Consider the following 19259-nt stretch of genomic DNA (forward strand, 5'->3'; position numbering starts at 1 on the left):
AAGGGAGGGAGGGAGGGAGGGAGGGAAGGAGGGAGGGAGGGAGGGAGGGAGGGAGGGAGGGAGGGAACAGGGTAGGCAGGACCAGATGACAACCATCATTGAAGAGCCAGTACCCTGGCCCCAGTGAAGGAAGGAGTCATACAAATTGTCTTATACAGAAAGAGCATCCAAGCTAGTATAGCACTAAGTCAAAAGCCCTGTGAAGGCTACGTGTGTGGAGAACTCACAGAAGCACCCAGAGCCAGGTGTCAGAGAACCAGGCAATTGCCACTCCATGTGCTCAGCTGTCACTGTACCTTGCTCATCAATACGCACTGTGAGAAAGAAGAGGGGCCCACCGAGGGCATTGTAGTCAGTCTCTGATGCTGAAGGTCAGCAGGTGTGGAGGAACTGGCACGCTGCCTTCTTCATCCCTAGGTCAGGCTCACAGACGGGACGAAGAGAGGATAGCTGCCTTAAGCAGAAACCGGTTGCTGGGGGCTGGGGGGATGTCAGGACTTAGGGGTGAGTCCGGAAGTGCCACTGCAGATCTCAGTGGCATTGCCAAGATGGCCACATAAGTAATGACAGTGGGTTGATTCAGCCTATTTGGAGCTATTGTCTGCCTCTCCCGAGACCAGGGACTCCTGCTCACCCCATACTCCTGCTGCCATCCTTGGTCTGGTACGGGAGAGGCCTCTTGCTCTAGCCTGACCTATCAAGACAAGCCACGTGACCTTCTCTTCCCACTTCTAGCAGAAGGTGTGGGCCTTTCCTATGTGTGTATTCTGCAGCCACAGAGCCAATGAACCTTGGGTGGAAAATATCTTTTTAGATGTGTCTGTACCAAGCATATGGACCTTTTGTTTTTTTTCCATAGTCCTTGAGCATGTGAATATCACAACCTTTTATGCAACAGAGTGTCTTGAGTACCAGATGTTATCTCAAGATGATTTACGGTATACAGAGGGCTATCTATAACTTTTGTGCACATTCTAAGTTACTTTACAGAAGAGACTTGAGCTTTAGGTATTTTTTGTTTTATTTCGTCTTGGTTTATTTATTTTTAATTAGCATGCAAACTATAGAATTCAGTATGGCATCCTCACACAAAATTTGTTCTTGTTGATGTACTCAGGTATTTTAGATTGATCATTAAAGATTTTGGTAACCAACAGGAAGCCGAGAATCACTCTCATTAGAGGGCCTGCAAATGCCCGTACAGAGCTGGCATGGGGCCCAAAGAGCTTCTGAATTCCCTTCCTCTGCCAGGTACAAGGACAGAAAGGCAGTGACCGGGCGCCACAATCCGCATGCTCTAGTGCTCAAAGAGGTGACCGAGGCCAGTGCCGGCATCTACACTCTCGCCCTGTGGAACTCTGCAGCTGGTCTGAGGCAAAACATCAGCCTGGAGCTGGTGGTGAATGGTATAGGCCGGAAGGATGGGAGGAGGGATGAGTCCCGGGGTGTGTGGGGTGGCGATGGGAGCCAGTTGACTGTCTATTTGCCTATGTCCCCAGTGCCTCCCCACATCCATGAAAAGGAAGCCTCCTCACCTAGCATCTACTCCCGCCACAGCCGCCAGACCCTCACCTGCACCGCCTATGGGGTACCCCAACCTCTCAGTGTCCAGTGGCACTGGAGGCCCTGGACACCTTGCAAGACGTTTGCCCAGCGCAGTCTGTGAGTATGCCCCCCACCGTACCCTATTCTCCCTAATCTCTTCTACTACACACAAAATTTTAGCTCATCCTTTATAGGTAAGGAAACAGGACCAGAGAAGGGAGGCAAAATTCCCAAGGTCAAAGCTGTGAACCACAGAGCCTGCCCAAATACTGAGCCATGCTCCCTACACCCAGCTCCACGTCAGAAGGACAGGAGGAGCTGGGTGGGTGTGGTGGCACGTGCCAGTTACCCCAACACTTGGGAGGTGGAGGCAAGAGGATCAGGAATTGAAGGTCATCCTTGGCCACATAGTGAGCTCAAAGTCAGAATAACAGAAAACAAAATGGGCAGGGGAACCTAGAAGGACATTCTGGGCAGGGACAAATTAGACATATAAGGAAGAGGAGAGGAGGCTGGTGCCACGTGAGCAGGAACTTCGAAGTTGTGGGGGAGCCAGTGAAGGGCTTTCAGCAGGAGAATGACGAGTCAGGTTTGCCATTTAGTGAAAGATTCTGTGGTCACATGCTAGGGACTGAACAGAAGCCAGGAAAGGAGTCTAGCCCCACCTGCTGGCCCAGAGGCTGTGGCTCCTGAGCAGTCAGTGGGGAAGCTCAGAAGTGACAGATGCAAGGCTCCTGAGGGACTCTTGTGAACCACGGAGCCTACAGCTTACCTGGTGCCTCCATCCTTGCTCCTTCTGGTGATCCACTATCAGGCCCTGTGTCAAATGGCAGACAGAGTCCTGGGATGCTCCCTTCCCACTCTACAGATAAAGACAGACAAGATGTCCTATTGCCCCACTTGCTTCATCTCAGGATGAAGCCCTGGGCATGCCTAGGGGGAGAGAGAAGGGGAGTCAGCTGGGGTGGAGTTTGGGAAACTGAGTGGTGACTTGTGCTCCTTCTGGAAGCCGGGTGAGCACATGCAAGCTGGACTCTGAAGGACGGCACAGAGCAGAAGTAGGGCAGAGCCGTGTCCGTGTGGAGGAAGGATTGCAGGAGGGCAGCCATGTTCCAATCCCTCATTGCCCTTGTTCCCAGCCTTAGGGCTGTCTCTTACCCAATGTGCTGCGAGCCAGTGTCTGAGGATGACAAAGGTGTGGCCCACCCAACCCCCCAGCTTCGGTCTTCCCTGTCCTTAGCCCTGATCTGCCCTTGTCCCTCTTGGTCCACGGCAGTCGGAGACGGCAGCAGCGGGATCGCATGCCACAGTGCCGAGACTGGAGGGAGGTGACCACTCAGGATGCCGTGAACCCCATCGAAAGCCTGGACACCTGGACCGAGTTTGTGGAGGGGAAAAATAAGGTACGGATCAAAGGGAGAGAAAAGTCCCAGGTGCAGGCAAGTTAGGTCAGTGAGAGTAGACAAAGAGCGGGGAGGCTGGGCGAGCTCCCTCCTGCCTGAGCTCAATGTCCACCTGGCCTGCAGAGCTCCGGGAGCTGCAGCTGCCAACCAGGTGACTTTTCTGTGCTCTCTGGGCCCCAGCTTCCCTGCCTGCCTGTGAGCCAGGCCTTCCCAGAGAAGGAAACTGAGATCTAGGAGGAGAACCCAGCTGCCCACAAGTCCCAAGTCTGGAAGGGGATGGGGCTGGGGGCTGACTAGGTCTCCATAGCAGGCTGGTGAGCTGCTTGACCAGGAGGGGGAGGGGGACTGAACAAAGGCACCCACTTCCTACAGTCACTTCCTGTTTTCCTACACACCTCCAGAGCCTCTTCCTGTTCCAGGCCTGGCCAGGAAGTGCCCGGCTTGGGGTGGGGGTGGGGGTCTTTGGATGGTAGGCAGGGCCTTTGGCCCTCTCTCCTCCCCTACTTTTCAAACTCCCTAGTCCCTAAGGGCAGAATTTTTCTAGACTCCTGGGATACCTCCCTACACGTACGTATACACACCTCCTCTACTACCCTGGACCTTGAAGAAGTGTTCTATGCCTTTGGACTAACGTGGGCAGATCACAAAGACCTTGCACAGTGACCAGCTCCTGACCTTAAGCCATAATTTAAAGAGACTGGCCCTGATGTGATTCATTACTGTCTGGAGAGGCCCAGTTGCCGAAATGACTTTTGACCCCCTCAACATAGCCACGTCTGAGACATGGCACAGATAAATCCCTCTGGTCCGGCCAGCTGTCCACACACTCTCTCTTGGTTTTTTGAGGTGACACCTCCCTACTGACAAAGGACGTTGTCTTATTGTCTGGGTTGTCTCTAGACTTTGGCCAAACCTATTCCCCCATTTCTAGTGAGCACCGTAGCCTCTTTGATGAGGAGGAGGGTCTAGGTAGGCAATGGAGCATTCTGCCTCTGTTCTGGGTAGACGGTGAGCAAGCTGGTGATCCAGGACGCCAATGTATCAGCCATGTACAAGTGTGTGGTCTTCAACAAAGTGGGCCAGGACGAGCGTCTCATCTACTTCTATGTGACCAGTGAGTAACCAGACTGTCCCCAAGCAGTACCACTTCATCTAAGCAGTCCTGGGTACAGGGAATGAGCTTACTGAGTTTCTAGTGACCATGGGAGCACCCAGCGTGGGATTACCACCATGACACAGAGTGGGAGATAAATTTAAGGATGCTCCGCTATAGACTGGGTGCTGGTCCAGTGGAATGGGATGGTACCCCCCAGCAGAGAAGTCCCACCCTTTCTCATTTTAGAGTCCTGTGTGCATTTAGGCCTGGAAAGAAATTCCCATCATTTATTCAGATTTTCAAATGAGTTAGTGACCTCTAGAAAGAAAGGGGTCACAGGCAGTGACACTTGCTGGGTTCAGGGGTATAGATGAAGTCACCTGAAAGGGCAAGTGGTGATCAAGAGAATGGCGCTGACAAACGCTAATGAAATCATTCTAAGGACAAGCCAGGGTCAGAGGGTGGTCAGTTGCAAAAGAGGAAGGGGGTCCGCTGGGTCTAGTGATAAGAGTTTAAGGACCTGGCCTCCTGGGAGTGTGTGGACAGCTCCCTGCTTGGCGCATAGCTAAGAGTCCAAAAGGTAGGAGTGCAGGAGGAGCCTAACCCCAAGGGGTGGGGCTGACTTTCAAAAGTTGGTAGGTCCTTTGTTCTGGGAGGGGAAGAAAAAGGAGAGGAAGTGGGTTCTAGACAGTATGAAAGCCTGGATACACATCATGTACACCCGTGATTGAGAACTGATTGTGTCGCAAGGTCAACGGTGAAGAGGGAGACCTACCCTACAGCTGGTAAAGTGAGCAAACACGGAGACATTGTCTTTCGGGTTCCTCTCTCCTCCCCAGCCATCCCGGACGGCTTCAGTATCGAATCAGAGCCTTCCGAGGACCCCTTAGAAGGCCAGTCGGTGCGCCTCAGCTGCCGGGCGGACAACTACACTTACGAGCATCTGCGCTGGTACCGGCTCAACCTCTCCACGCTACACGACGCTCAAGGGAACCCCCTACTGCTCGACTGCAAAAACGTGCACCTGTATGCCACGCCCCTAGCGGCCAACCTAGAGGAGGCGGAGCCCGGGGCCCGCCACGCCACCCTCAGCTTGAATATCCCCCGAGTGGCGCCCGAGCACGAGGGTGACTACGTGTGTGAGGTGCAGGATAGGCGCAGCCAAGACAAGCACTGCCACAAGAAGTACCTGTCCGTGCAGGGTGAGATGGGCGTGGCAAGCAAGAGAGGGAGGGGCCACGTTTCGCAGCCTTTGCAGATTCTATCTATGCGACCTCATCTAGCACAACCCTGGGTGCTCGAATCACAAGCCTGGGTCTTCAGGAGCACCCCTGCAGCCCAACCTAGCCGTAGGAGTACTCAGTCCTTCGCATGCCCAGCCTTTCAGTGTCACGTCCAGCCCCGCATTACAAACGAGCTACCTTCTTGGTTTCTGCGCCTTCATTTAGTTCCCTCTCCACTCTGTCCCAGCCCTCGAAGCTCCTCGGCTCACGCAGAACTTGACCGACCTCCTGGTGAACGTGAGCGACTCGCTGGAGATGCGATGCCCGGTGGCAGGAGCGCATGTGCCCAGTATTGTGTGGTACAAAGATGAGAGGCTCCTGGAGAAAGAGTCTGGTAGGGAAAGTGGCCCTGGATGACGGACAGCGTCCGGAGGTTTGCCGATGTCCCCACCTGAACTGAAACCTTCATCCTATCGCTTGCAGGAATCGACCTGGCAGACTCGAATCAGAGGCTGAGCATCCAGCGCGTGCGCGAGGAGGATGCGGGTCGTTATCTGTGCAGTGTGTGCAATGCTAAGGGCTGTGTAAACTCCTCTGCCAGTGTGGCAGTGGAAGGTGCGTCTCTGCCTGGCTCTGTTCAGCTCACTTCACACACCCAGCAGGCGCTCTCCCGTGGCTACTTAATGAAGTGGTACCCAAGCACGAGGGCCACTGCCTGCTGGGTACATACTCCCTCTCACCCAGCCACTATCTATCCACCCAGGCTCCGAAGATAAAGGCAGCATGGAGATTGTGATACTCATTGGCACTGGCGTCATCGCTGTCTTCTTCTGGGTCCTCCTCCTCCTCATCTTCTGTAATATGAAAAGGGTGAGGGTCTCCCTCCACCAAGGTTCTCCATCACCTAACGGGGCATACCGTTTCCCCATTCCATTCTCATCCCAGCAAGACCTTAAGAGTCCCATTCTGGTTCACCTGTCAATGTCCTGCCCTGGGAATCTTCCCCACCCTTCCATACTGGGTTCCAAACCCGGCAGAGCTTGCCTGTTGACCTGCCCCCTCCTTGATTGAGAACTCAGAAGCAAGGGTCATTTGCCCTAGGCAAAATATATCCAAGCCACAGTGGTATGTCCAAATCAATGAGCTGTCTCCACCCCCACCCCCAGCCTGCCCATGCAGACATCAAGACGGGCTACCTGTCTATCATCATGGACCCCGGGGAGGTGCCTTTGGAGGAGCAGTGTGAATACCTGTCCTATGACGCCAGCCAGTGGGAGTTCCCCAGGGAAAGGTTACACCTCGGTGAGGCCAGCACCCAGCTTGCCCTACCCAGCATGCACCGCCTGGCAGAGACAGCTTCAGCTGCCACAAGGTCAAGCAGGCTGAAGTGACAGAAATCCTTCCATTCTTAGAACTTGTGCCAGGATGGTCTGCCTGGTTCCCACCTGGCCTGACCAGTTCCAGCTGAGCCTGACTCCCCAGAACCACAGCCAGGGCTCCCAGTTCCCAGGCCCTCGAGGTCATTTCCTGCTGCTCTGAGTAGGGTGGACCTGTCCCACCTGCCTGGAGAGGATGCTGGGGCCTTCCTGTCTGTCTCTCCTCTGTCCTCCAGCTTTCCCTCTCTAAGACTCCACTCCCTACTCCCTTCCTGTTTGGCAGAGAGGCTTCCATTTTCCTTCTGTCCCAAGCTCTTGGGACAGGTCACCCCTGCCGTCCATCCTTCTCCATCCTCACCCCTCCCCGACCCCCTATACAGCTCACCTGGAGCTGGCCCCCTGCCTCCACAGGGAGAGTCCTAGGCCAAGGGGCTTTCGGGAAGGTGGTAGAAGCCTCAGCTTTCGGCATCAATAAAGGCAGCAGCTGTGACACGGTGGCCGTGAAGATGCTGAAAGGTGCGGGGCTCACGGGTAGAAAGGACTGGGGGGGGGGGGGACACTCCAGGTGGGACGACAGAGACTCCGGGTGGGACGGCCATCCAAGGGCAAGAAGGAAAACAGAGCTACAGTCCCAGCTACGATTCCATAGAAAGGCAAAGGGAATCAAATCCAAGCCTCTGCCTCTCTAGGGTCAGCAGCACGTACCAGGGCCACAGCGCAGCCCGCACTCCCAGCACCAGCACTGAGCACGCTTTTGCTAAGACAGTGTCTCAGGAGGGTTGAGCAAATTGGGAAAAGTCCCAGGACAGGTTTGGCATTGTGCCACGCACCTCTTTGTCTCCCCCAGATGGCGCTACTGCCAGCGAGCACCGTGCCCTGATGTCAGAGCTCAAGATCCTAATTCACATCGGTAACCACCTCAATGTGGTCAACCTCCTGGGGGCGTGCACCAAGCCGAATGGTATGGAAATGAGATGCCCTGGGGAAAGGACCGGGCAGTGGGCGCTGGTACTTTCACTACAGGTGGGAGAAGCCATGTGGGTCCTTGGGTGGACCCACGTTGGAGCCGGGCAGGGTACAGCAAGGATGGTCCGCAGAGGGGTAGTGCCGCTGCTCTGCGGGTATCACCAAGTGCCTGGCTTCTGCTCCGCCGTGTCATAGGCCCTCTAATGGTGATTGTGGAATTTTGCAAGTACGGCAACCTCTCCAACTTCTTGCGTGCCAAACGGGATGCGTTTAGCCCCTACGCGGTAAGTAGGCACACCAGCCTGTTGCCAGAGCGCAGTTAACACCATGGTGGGCTGCGGATGGAAGTCCAAGATGAAAAGCAGACTAGCTTTATACTTCGCTTTGGCAGGAGAAGTCTCCCGAACAACGCAGGCGCTTCCGCGCGATGGTAGAAGGCGCCAAGGCTGATAGGAGGAGACCTGGAAACAGCGACAGGGCCCTGCTCACGCGGCTCCTAATGGGCAAGGGAGGAGCACGGAGGGCCCCCCTTGTCCAAGAAGGTAAGAACTGGCATCCTCTTGCCTGTGTCTGCCTGGCCCAGTTAAAGTCTCGCAATTGGCGCCCAGGGATAACTTAGCCTGCGACACTGGGTGCAGGATCTTCAATGGGAGAACTGTAAGCCTCTGCTTCATAAGAGGAAGACACCTGTAGGCGGAGGCTGCTTGTTCGTTTTCCCAGAGGCTCAGACCCGAAATAATCACACTGAAACTATATTATTACAACTGTTTGGCCTTTTAGCTCACGCTTCTTATTGACTAACTCTTTTATCTTATATTAACCCATTTCTATTAATCTGTGTAGAACCACATGGTTGTAGCCAACGTGTAAGATTCCGTCTAATGTCTGGAGTCTGTCTCCTGTAGCGGCTACATGACTTCTCTTTGACTCTGCCTACTCTTTCCTACTCTAGCTGCTTGGAAATTCCACCTTGCCCTATTCTGCGCTGCAATAAGTCCAAAGCACCTTCTTTATTAACCAATGGTATTCACAGGATACAGAGGGGAATCCCACATCAGACACCCAAGAGGCAGGCAATGAAGTTTAACTTGGTATCACAGGATAAACAGCAATGCCTTGCAGACAGGGTCAGAGAGGGCTACAAAGCCAAATAGCGGGTGCAAAAGTTGATGCCCCAGAGATCATGAAGGTAACAGGTATAAACAGGGTGTCTAGTGTCTGGAGTCTCCAGGGCCTGGCCAGGAGAGCCGTGGTCAGGGGTGGGTGCACAAATGTTAATTCTGGAGTGGAGATGGAAGTTGAACTACTGTAGAAGCACCTCCTGAGCTCTCCTCCTTCCATGCAGCTGAGGACCTATGGCTGAGCCCACTGACCATGGAAGATCTTGTCTGCTACAGTTTCCAGGTGGCCCGTGGAATGGAGTTCCTGGCTTCCCGCAAGGCAGGTCCCCAGAACCCCACCAGGTCCTTTTCAGAGGAGAAGGGTACACGGCCCTTGGTACAGATATGCCCGGTTGTAATTTTACTCCACAGTGGCCTTGGGACCACTTCAGATCTGTCCCATTTTGGAGGAAACTCAGTCCAAACAAGGAATCCCCTGCCCCAGGTCTCGAGGCTAAGCATGGGTCATGGAATCGGCATGTCTGTGTCCCTAACTCACTTCACCTCGATCCCATATGTCTTCTCCCATTAATCTCTCTCCAAATGAGCAAGATGCAGGCATGGCAGGGTGTACCTAGAGTGCCTCAGAGCTCTGAGATGCTGCTCTGGGGGCCGAAGCCAAACTCACTGCCACCTCCATCCCTTCGCCCCTAGTGCATCCACCGAGACCTGGCTGCCCGGAACATCCTCCTGTCAGAAAGCGACGTAGTGAAGATCTGCGACTTCGGTCTTGCCCGAGACATCTACAAAGACCCTGACTACGTCCGAAAAGGCAGTGTGAGTGCAGGCCATGAGAGGCAGGGGACTCGGAGTGGGTGGGGAGAGGGAAACCACAGGCCAACTGTCCACTTGGTCTGCCAGGCTTCATGCCCTGCAGCTGGGAGACTCACTCTTCCTAGGAGCTCGCCAAGTATGCTGGTTGCTTGTCTTATTGCTTAGATGAAACACTGGACAAATTCAACTTGAGGAAGAGTTTGTTATGGCTAAAAAGCTCCAGGGGATACATCGTGATATAGATGGCGTGATGTCCAGAACAGGGGGCTGCTGCTCATACGGTGTCAGTTAGGAAGGAGAGAGTGATGAGCGCTTGTGCCCAGCTAAGCTTGGCTTCCTTCCACTTCTCAATGGTGGCCTCGCTCCTCCCTTCTTTTTCTCTTTTGTATTTAGCCTGGGACCCATGCACACAGAATAGTACAGCCCACCTTTAGGGTGGGTCTTCCCATCTCAATTAACCAATGCTAGAGAATCCGTCACAGACAGGCCCCAGACACAATGGCAGGGTTACTGGCAGAGCTCAGAGAAGGGTGCTTGAATGAGTGACCATAGCTGAGTGAGGTGTTATGCCAGGGAGAAGAAGAAAGGTGGTTGGAGATGGGGGGAGTCCAGGGTGTGGTGTGATGGCCACCCTATCCAGAGTGGCAACCCCACAGAAGGCTTTTGTTCTTCATGCTGACTCACAGGTGTGGGAAGCAAATACAGGGCAGAAATAGGTATGCATTTCTGCCCACCACCACCCCCCCCACACACCTATAAACTGTCAGGAGAAGGGACTGGCAACACTAGTTGGATGCAGAGAACAGTCTGGATGGGTTCCCAGATGCAGCCATAAGATGGAAGGAGACATAATGGGGAAGCATCATTAAGAGCCTGAGGAAGAGGGAATGAGAAATCTGCTTCTGGTGTGGAGACAAAGGGAGTTGATTATCGTTTGTCAAGAGGGAATATTGGTGGAGTGCGTGATACATTTCCCGCAGGAGGCTGAGTTAAGTCTCTCCAACTAGAAGGGCAGATACAAGATCCACCCTCAGAAGAAGACTGTGGGGATGCATGCCTGAACTAAAGAGGAGCAGGCAGGAGGATGACAAGTTCAAGAAAGAGCAGGGAGAGGAAGAAGGAGGGAGCAGAGAGAGAAGAGGAGAGAGAGGGAAGGGAGAGGAGAGGAGAAAAAGAAAGACAAAAGGAGAGAGAAGGGAAGAAGAGAAAGGAGAGAGAGAGACAGAAGAAGAAAGGGGACAGCAAGAGAGAATAGAAAAGGTGATGGGGAGGGAGATGGAGAGAGAGGTAAAGAAGATGAAGCTATCTGGGAACAAAGGACAACTCTTGGGAAGAGAGAGAGGAGAAAGATAAAAAGGGAAGGGAGGGGAGAGAGGGGGAGAAGAAGTGAGGGAGAGAGAGAGAAAGAAAGGGCGAAGAGAGGAACAGAAAGAACTCGGAGTTGTGGCTGTCCTGGTGTTTGGCCTCATCTCTCTCCCTTCCCCACTGTATTATCTATTTCTACCGCTCAGGCCCGGCTGCCTCTGAAATGGATGGCCCCTGAGAGCATCTTCGATAAGGTGTACACCACGCAGAGTGACGTGTGGTCCTTCGGAGTGCTGCTGTGGGAGATTTTATCCCTGGGTGAGTAAAGGGCAAGGTGCCACCCCAGGAGAGGGAAGGGGATCACCTGCCTCGGGGGGGGGGGGCAGGCTGGTCATACAACTGCAGCTGTGTGTGGATCTATTATTAGCTCGGGGCCTTCTGAGGCAAGTGGTTCAGTACTCATTCAGTTCTATTGCTGTGAAGAGAAACAATGACCAAGGCAGCTCTTACAAAGGAAAGCATTTGGTTGGGGGTTTACCTACAGTTTTAGTTGGTAGTCCATTATCATCATGGTGGGAGCATGTGGCGTGAAGACAGGCAAGGTGCTGGAGAACTAGCTGGGAACTACATCCTGGTCCTTAGACTGCAGACAGAGAAAGACTGGGGCCTGGCATGGGCTTTTGGAACCTCAAAGGCAACCCCCAGTGACACATTTCCTCCAACGAAGCCACACCTCCAAGTCATTGTAATCCTTTCAAACAGTTCAGCTCCCTGGTGGCCAAGCGTTCAAATGTATGAGCTTTTGGGGGCCGTTCTCGCACAAACCACAAACCACCGCATTCAGTTACACCTGCTTACACAAATCCCACATGGGAACAGGGTGAAGGCCTCCTGAAGGGTGGAAAAGGACGATGAGCAAAACATCAATGTCACTGAATGGCAGTCACGAAACATTGTTACTAAAAACAGGAGTGGGAAGATTCTGGGAAGTTCCAGACTTTGTTGAACAGGTTCTATGAGGCTGTACCCCTATCCCAGGAACTAGTCTCACAACCCACGTTGACTATGTGGGTGCTCGTGGTACCCTAGCAAACAAGCAATTTCACCAATCCTATTTTTAAAGATTAATTTATTTATTTATGTGGGGGGAGAGGGAGAATATGCACAGCTGTGTGTGGGTTACATGGGTACATGTGCTTGTGCACGTGCCCTTGGAGGTCAGAAAAGGACATCAGGTGTTCTGTCTGTTCCTCTGAGGCAGGGTAAATTCAAGAACTAGGCTGGCATTTTCTTGGCTATTCTAGAAGCCAGCAATCCCCAGTGATGCTCCTGTCTCTGCCTTGTTTGGATCTGGGGTTACAGGCATGTGCCCCATGCCCAGCTTGTGACCTAGGTGTTGGGATGTGAATTCTTGTCTTCATGACTGAGCAGTGTTCCTAACTGCTGAGACATCTCTCGGGCCCCATTCAGCCTCTTTTAACTGGAGGAAAAACTAGAAGGGGGGGGCACCTAGCAGCTAGCCCAGCCCCTGAGTAGATACAGCATACTGACACCAGCAGCAATGTAGAAGAGAGGAAAAGACAAAATAGGCTGGGCTTGCCAGATGGTGGTGGCACACACCTTTGACCCCAACACTCGGGAGGCAGAGGCAGACAGATCTTCATGAGTTCAAGGCCAGCCTGGTCTAGAGAGTGAGTCAGGACAGACTCCAAAGCTACAGAGAAACCCTGTTTTGAAAAAAAGAAAAAGATAGGCCGGACTGAACAGAGGGTAGACTGCTCCCCACCCCACCCACCCCACCACTTTTCTCCCATCAGGGGCCTCTCCGTACCCTGGGGTGCAGATCAACGAGGAGTTCTGCCAGCGGCTGAAGGATGGCACGCGAATGAGGGCCCCAGAACTGGCCACTCCTGCCATGTGAGTCTCCTGGCTGGCCGCCACACAATTGTTGGGGGACAGGCATCGAGGGAAAAGTGCGCAGTCATGGGGAATGGGGAGAACTGGTGCAGATCTCGAGATGGAAGGCAGAAAGAGAAGTCTCCATGAATGGAGTACGGTCTCAGGGAAGGCATGGGGACACGCAAGGGAAGGAGGGCATGGAGTTGTGGGGCAGGAGATGGCAGTCAAGCCCAGAAAGGAGAGCAGGCAGGCAGAGGGTGGCACAGGGACATGACATCTGTGGTAGACACGTCTCACTCCAGCACTGATCCATCCACTAACATGCCCCCAGTCCTGGACCCACCGCTGTGCCATCCTCAGGAAACCCGGAGCCCATAAAGCAGGCCAGGTCCCCGCCCCTGAGGACACACGCTGATGATAGTCACATAATGAGATGGGACACAGACACTCTGGGAGCACGTGGGAAGCACTAGAAAGGCTTTAGGGACTGAAAATGTCTAGAGAAGGATGGGGACAGGCAGGAGAGACGGTCGGTACTAAATCTGAAGTAGAAACAGCAGAACAAATGGACAGACTTCAGTACATTTTGTGTTTCTATAGCATACTGGACACAGGACACTTAATAAGGAGCAGGGGAGGGTTCTGTAGCTCAATTTTGGAAGTTCAAAAGCAGACACACACACCTTTTTGTCTAACTCAGCTCTGGTGGGGGCCTGCTGTCTGCATCCCAGTATAGCAGATGGCATCATCCCGGGAGCACATGAAAGTGACAGATCACATAATGAGACAGGAAACAAGCGAATTTATATACAATAGCCTGCTCTCAGGAGACCCCACCCCTCAAGACAAGCATTAATCCAGTCATGAGCCCCCTTGATCTCTCAGCAGGTCCCATCTCTGTAAGGTCCATCACCTCCACAGTGGTCAACTATTCTAGGGACCAAGTTCCCATTACATGAACCGTAGGGGGACACAGTGCCTATCCAAATTGCCGTAATGACCCAGGCAATCCAGGAGTGAAGGGGTCGGCTGGTGGGAGGGTCATAGTGCACTCAGACCACAGGTCAACAGCCAGCTGCAACCCACAGACGCCACATCATGCAGAGCTGCTGGTCTGGGGACCCTAAAGCGAGGCCGGCTTTCTCCGAGCTAGTGGAGATCCTGGGAGACCTGCTCCAGGGCGGAGGCTGTCAGGTGAGCCCCATCTTTGTCCTTTCCTGCTGCAACCCATGGCCCAATCCTGAGTTCCTGCCCCATCTGTCTTTCTAAGTCCCTCTAAGCCCTGGTCACCTGTGAGTTACCAAGCAAGGGTCATACATGTCTGCCCTCAAGTCCACGGGCCTATCCTCCCACTGCCCACAGCTCCATCTCATTCAACATGAAGCTGGGCAAAAACATCACCATGGGCTGCTCTAGCCACCACACAGATCAATGTTCAGAGGTCATCTTTACCCCACAAAGAGTCCCAGGCTAGCCCACACTAAGCCTGCAAGGCAATGCTATCCTCAAACACAATGATAGCAAATTTACCTCCTGGCACCCCTGAGCACAAAAACACTTGACTTGTGTATCCTTCATGTCTCCCTTCCCAGAAGTTACTTCCTGAGAGCAGCAGCTTGGGACTGGTACCTCATGCTCTAGAACCTGACTTGAGAATGCCCTGCTGAGGCCTGTCCTGTCCCACTTTCCTGGACCTGGAAGGGCGGTTGGAAGAACTGAACAAGGCCAGCCCAGCAGGCATCTAGCAACCTTCACACTTGGCCTGCTGTGGACATTAAAGTGTGCTAGGGCCCACCATAGACGCACTTAATCCTCAGAGTACTCGATCACAAGCGCAACCCAATCCTGACCCTGTGGCCGAGGTTGAGACCACAGTAGTCCTGAGTGCAGCATTAAGACTGAGGGTGGGCATGGGGTAGCCTCTGACCCTGGAAACTTCTCGCGTTCCTGCCAGGAGGAGGAAGAGGAATGCATGGCCCTGCACAGCTCTCAGAGCTCGGAGGAGGGTGGATTCATGCAGGCGTCCACCACAGCTCTGCACATCACCGAAGCCGACGCCGAGAGTAGTCCACCCAGTCTGCACTGCCACAGCCTGGCAGCCAGGTCGGTGTCTCTCTCCCCAGGGCTGGGCATGGGTCTGGTGGTGACAGCAGTTTGGAGATGTCATGTTTTATGAGTCCTCAAGGAAGAGCAACTTACAGTGACTTGAGAGGTCTCCTCCCATGAGTGTCTTAGCCCATTGCTGTAACAAAATGCCTGAGGCTGGGAGCTCAAAAAAAAAAAAAAGAGGCCCATTCAGTTCCCATCAATGGAGACTGAAGAACATGGCATCCACATTTGCTTATCTCTGGAGAGAGCATCGTGGCAGGTGGTATCATGAAAGCAGAAGCACATGAAGAAGAAAGCTTGTGGTGAGAACGGGAGCCAGAGGCCCTCACTGCTCTTCTTACAGCATCTCAGCATCTTGAGGGCCAACGTTCTGAGGCTGGTGCTCCCATGCACTTGGCCACGCCTTGGTGTCCCAACATAGGGGATGAAGCTTCTAGCACACAGACCTTGGGTGACACACTCTAACCATATCCAAACCACAGAACTGACCTCCTCCAAATCTGTTTCTCTCTCCTTCATCCCACTTTCAAGAGAGCATCCATCTTGAGCATTTTTTTCTTTAGGGACACAAAGTAGAGTGGCTGTGTTTGGGCCAAGCTCCCTCCTAGGGTGCAATTGCTGTTTCTTCTCCAGAACATGTCCCCAGGACCATGGACAAGGCCCTCAGAACAGTGAAGACCACACACTCACCATATCCCAGGAGTGAAACAGCCTCTTTCTAGAACTCTGGGTCCAAGGTCTCTTACACTTGGCTGTTTACACCCCTACTAGGTTGTACCGTTCATGTGCTCGCCAGCATGACAGAGGCTGGGACTCCAGGACTCCTGCCTCATGTGCAGCTCCTGTCCCCTATGCTCAGGGCAGCGACATGCCTGGGGACAGAACAGCAAGTTGGTGCTTGCCAGACTGCATTCACCAAGCCCCCCAACACCCTGTGCACACAGCGCATATGTGGGCAGGGCAGTCAGTGGTTAGTAACAGGAAAATGGCCTGCCTCGTCCCAGTCGCCCATCCTGAGGAGAAGATCATACCTGCCATTGGGCTCCATACCATGCTCAGCCTGGGGGTAGCTGCTCCCTCCCCTCCCACAGCAGGGCCCCAACACTGGACTCAGTTCTCTTCTGCAAGAGAGAAAAGGCAGTGCAGGGAATGAGTGAGGAGGGGCATGCCAAGGTCAGCTGAGCTGTGCCATGGCACCAGCGTGGAATCTGAGGACCAGTCCAAACCTTGGAGCTAGGCCCTGCCCATACTCTGCCTCCAGCTGGAAGGCCTTTCTCACTGGGAAAAGAAGCAGCCTGAGAGATGGGAGAAGCCGGGATGAATTCATCAGAACCTTCTGTGTCCTCCTCACAGATATTACAATTGTGTGTCCTTCCCTGGGTGCCTGACCAGAGGGACTCAGACTCCAGGTTCCTCCAGGATGAAGACGTTTGAAGAATTCCCCATGATCCCTACAACCTACAAAGCCTCCGTGGTAAGAGCAGGTGGAGGGAGGAGGGATGGGCACCTCAGATGGGACCAAGGGAAGCTAAGAGGCAGGGAGCAGTATCAAGTCTTCCCAACACAAATAACAGAAAAGCAAGCAAGACTTCTAAAGTATTTTAATTTTTTATTAATTTGTAAATTGCACATATTAATAGATGCAATGATATTTCAAGACATGCATCAAGAGTGCACTAATAAAATTCAGCTTCCTGCCCGGCGGTGGTGACATAATGCCTTTAATCCCAGCACTCGGGAGGCAGAGGCAGGCGGATCTTTGTGAGTTTGAGGCCAGTCTGGTCTACAAGAGCTAGTTCCAGGACAGGCTCCAAAGCTACAGAGAAACCCTGTCTCAAAAAAACAACAACAAAAAAAATTCAGCCTCCCTTTATCTACTTCCTCTCCCTCTCCCCAACCTCTACTAATGGCTGTTCTACTTCCAGGTCAACCGTTTTTTAGCTTCCACGTGAGAGAGCGTGCCGTACTCGTCTTTCCGTGCGGCTTATTTCACTTAACGTGGTCTCCTCCAATTCCATTCATTTCCTGCAAGGAAAAGTGCTTTATTCTTCTCTGTGGCTGAATAAAACCCCATTGTGTGCACACACCACATTTTCCTGTTCCATCCTCTGTTGACAGCACCTTGGCTGGTAGTCGCTCACCTACCGTGAGTCAGGTCACGGTACACAGGCATGAAGGTGTCTTCTTGGGAAAGTCCTTGAAAATATCAAGCCCAGGGAACACCTTAAGCTCTTCTGCGTCTTGGTGGTCACTCCAAGCTCTCTTCTCTCAGCTGCTGGTCATTCTCACACGTGGCCTCCCTGCCCATTTTATCCCAGCTGTGTAGAAACCATGGCTTTTAAGAAAAGAGATGGAGAGAGAGAGGGAGAGAGAGAGAGAGAGAGAGAACTTGGAGTCAGTGAGACAGCTCAATGGACAAGCTTACAACCCTGAGTTCAGTCCCTTCCAAATGGTGGAAAGAGTTAATTCGACTCCAAATTGTTCTCTGACCTTCAGACACACACTGTGACATTCATGTATATTCATATATATACACATATGTGAATGGGGGCAGAGAGCTCACATTCCAACTGCCTAGGCCACAGAAGACCCTGTGGGTGGTGGTTGGCACCGCTAACCCAGAGAGCACAAGTGTCATTGAAAGAGGTTAGGATGTGGGGAACAGGAAGTTTGCAGGGTGTCCACTCAGTCGTGGACACCTTATGTCCTCAGATCAGGTCGCATGTGGTGAGGCTCTGTGACACTCGACAAGTGTGTCTGTTTGTGACTGATAAGCCTGGCTCTCCAGGCCTGAACTCAGGTGGCCGAGGGCTTGGAGTCAGTACTATAGCTTCAGACCTAATTCCATCCAACAGGGCCGTGGATCCTGGACACAGTGAGCTGTGGCCCAAGAAGCGGGGGTGATAGGGTCTTCAGGAGGGGGCCCTTAAGAAGGCCACAGATACCTAGGCTTACGTCTTCTGCACTCAGTGAAGACCTTTGGGAATAGCTCTGACATTCCAGCTCTCGCCTCCTAGGGGACTCAGAATGAGTACACACTCAGCCTGTTGCCCTCCAGTCTGGAGTGTCCCACGGACCAGACACAGCCCCTCCCCTCCAGACCTCCACCAAGGCCATAGCTTCTCACTGTGTGTCAGAGATGTGGCCCTCTCAAAACATTCTGTTGGGCTGGAAACGACTGGCCTAACTCAGTCCCCAAAGATATAGGTATAAGGCCAGCACGGCTCAGGTTCCTCGACACCTGGCCAGGCTGGGACGCAGCTGCCCTGTGAGAGAGCCTCACACGTGGCCCACAGGTTTGGCTGGTTCTCTCCCCACAGGATAACCAGACAGACAGCGGGATGGTGCTGGCCTCGGAGGAGTTTGAGCAGATAGAGAGCAGGCATAGACAAGAAGGCAGCTTCAGGTAAGGGCCTCCAGAAGTGGGCATGCCATCCTCGGGAGGGCCCTGAGCAGGCATCTGCTAGTGCAGCCGGGGCCGGGAAGTGCTCCGGCACTCTTGCTGGAAAGATTTTGTGCCTCCTCCTATTTTCTCTATGTTTTCAAAATGAGCATCTCTGAGACCCAAATCACTGCTCCACCCAGTGCCCTGCCCCACTCCCCACCACCAAAGGGGATGATGACGGCGGAAATCCAAATCTCCACACTTCCTTAAACAGACGGCTCCTTGAGGAGCTAGAATAAAGGCACTCAGCTCATGCCTGTGATGTACCTGAGGAATTCTGTGTGTGTGTGTGTGTCTGTGTGTGTGTGTGTCTGTGTGTCTGTGTGTCTGTGTTTCTGTCTGTGTGTATTTGTGTCTGTATCTCTGTGTGTATCTGTGTATGTGTCTCTGTGTGAGTGTATCTCTGTGGGTGTGTATGTGTGTCTATGTGACTGTGTCTATATATGCATATCTATGTGTGTGTATCTGTGTCCATGTGTGTCTGTGTCTTTATTGTGTCTATATATGTGTCTATGTGTGTATGTATGTCTATGTATGTGTGTCTCTGTGTGTGTGTGTGTCTCTATCTCTGTGTGTGTGTTCCTGTGTCTGTGTGTGTGTATGTGTGTTTGGGTGTCTGTTCTTGACATATCATGCTAAACAGAACCAGGCCCAAGCCACAGCAGGAGGGCCAGTTGGGGATAGTCCCATGAAAGCCATGTGTCACACAGACAGTAAACAATGGAGAAGGCTAAGCTTAACAGAGAAGAGCAAAGACCTTGGCCCAAGCCTGAAGCTCCAGAGGCAGCTGTCTTGGGAAGACATTGCTTCAGAGAGGTTGGTGAACTGGAGGGGATTGCTGCCTGGTGACGAGGGAAGAAGAAAGTTCTGAAAGATAAGATAATGACCCTACAGAAGTAAGATGATGTCCCTAATTCAGAGGAAGAGAGGCTAGGGGAAGAGGCTAGAAGAGGAGGAA

At 53.0% G+C, this 19259-nt stretch overlaps 1 protein-coding gene across 1 annotated transcript in view; it reads left to right on the forward strand.

Annotated features, from left to right (window-relative positions):
* Nucleotides 1-19259, forward strand: part of Flt4 (fms related receptor tyrosine kinase 4) — a 42259-nt gene that overhangs the window by 19809 nt on the left and 3191 nt on the right. Inside the window, exons 9-29 of the mRNA XM_050158520.1 lie at nucleotides 1252-1406; nucleotides 1500-1662; nucleotides 2822-2948; nucleotides 3954-4062; nucleotides 4884-5246; nucleotides 5515-5661; nucleotides 5751-5882; nucleotides 6031-6137; nucleotides 6434-6569; nucleotides 7055-7159; nucleotides 7491-7604; nucleotides 7805-7893; nucleotides 8001-8151; nucleotides 8955-9049; nucleotides 9424-9546; nucleotides 11055-11166; nucleotides 12666-12765; nucleotides 13836-13941; nucleotides 14702-14850; nucleotides 16210-16330; nucleotides 18177-18262. Of these exons, the coding sequence (XP_050014477.1) occupies nucleotides 1252-1406; nucleotides 1500-1662; nucleotides 2822-2948; nucleotides 3954-4062; nucleotides 4884-5246; nucleotides 5515-5661; nucleotides 5751-5882; nucleotides 6031-6137; nucleotides 6434-6569; nucleotides 7055-7159; nucleotides 7491-7604; nucleotides 7805-7893; nucleotides 8001-8151; nucleotides 8955-9049; nucleotides 9424-9546; nucleotides 11055-11166; nucleotides 12666-12765; nucleotides 13836-13941; nucleotides 14702-14850; nucleotides 16210-16330; nucleotides 18177-18262 (2790 nt within the window). The remainder of the gene's footprint in view (nucleotides 1-1251; nucleotides 1407-1499; nucleotides 1663-2821; nucleotides 2949-3953; nucleotides 4063-4883; nucleotides 5247-5514; nucleotides 5662-5750; nucleotides 5883-6030; nucleotides 6138-6433; nucleotides 6570-7054; nucleotides 7160-7490; nucleotides 7605-7804; nucleotides 7894-8000; nucleotides 8152-8954; nucleotides 9050-9423; nucleotides 9547-11054; nucleotides 11167-12665; nucleotides 12766-13835; nucleotides 13942-14701; nucleotides 14851-16209; nucleotides 16331-18176; nucleotides 18263-19259) is intronic.

The sequence above is a fragment of the Alexandromys fortis genome, unplaced genomic scaffold, assembly GCF_014885135.2.
Source record: "Alexandromys fortis isolate MF-2015 unplaced genomic scaffold, M_Fortis_MF-2015_v1.1 scaffold_99, whole genome shotgun sequence".
Lineage (NCBI taxonomy): Eukaryota > Metazoa > Chordata > Mammalia > Rodentia > Cricetidae > Alexandromys > Alexandromys fortis.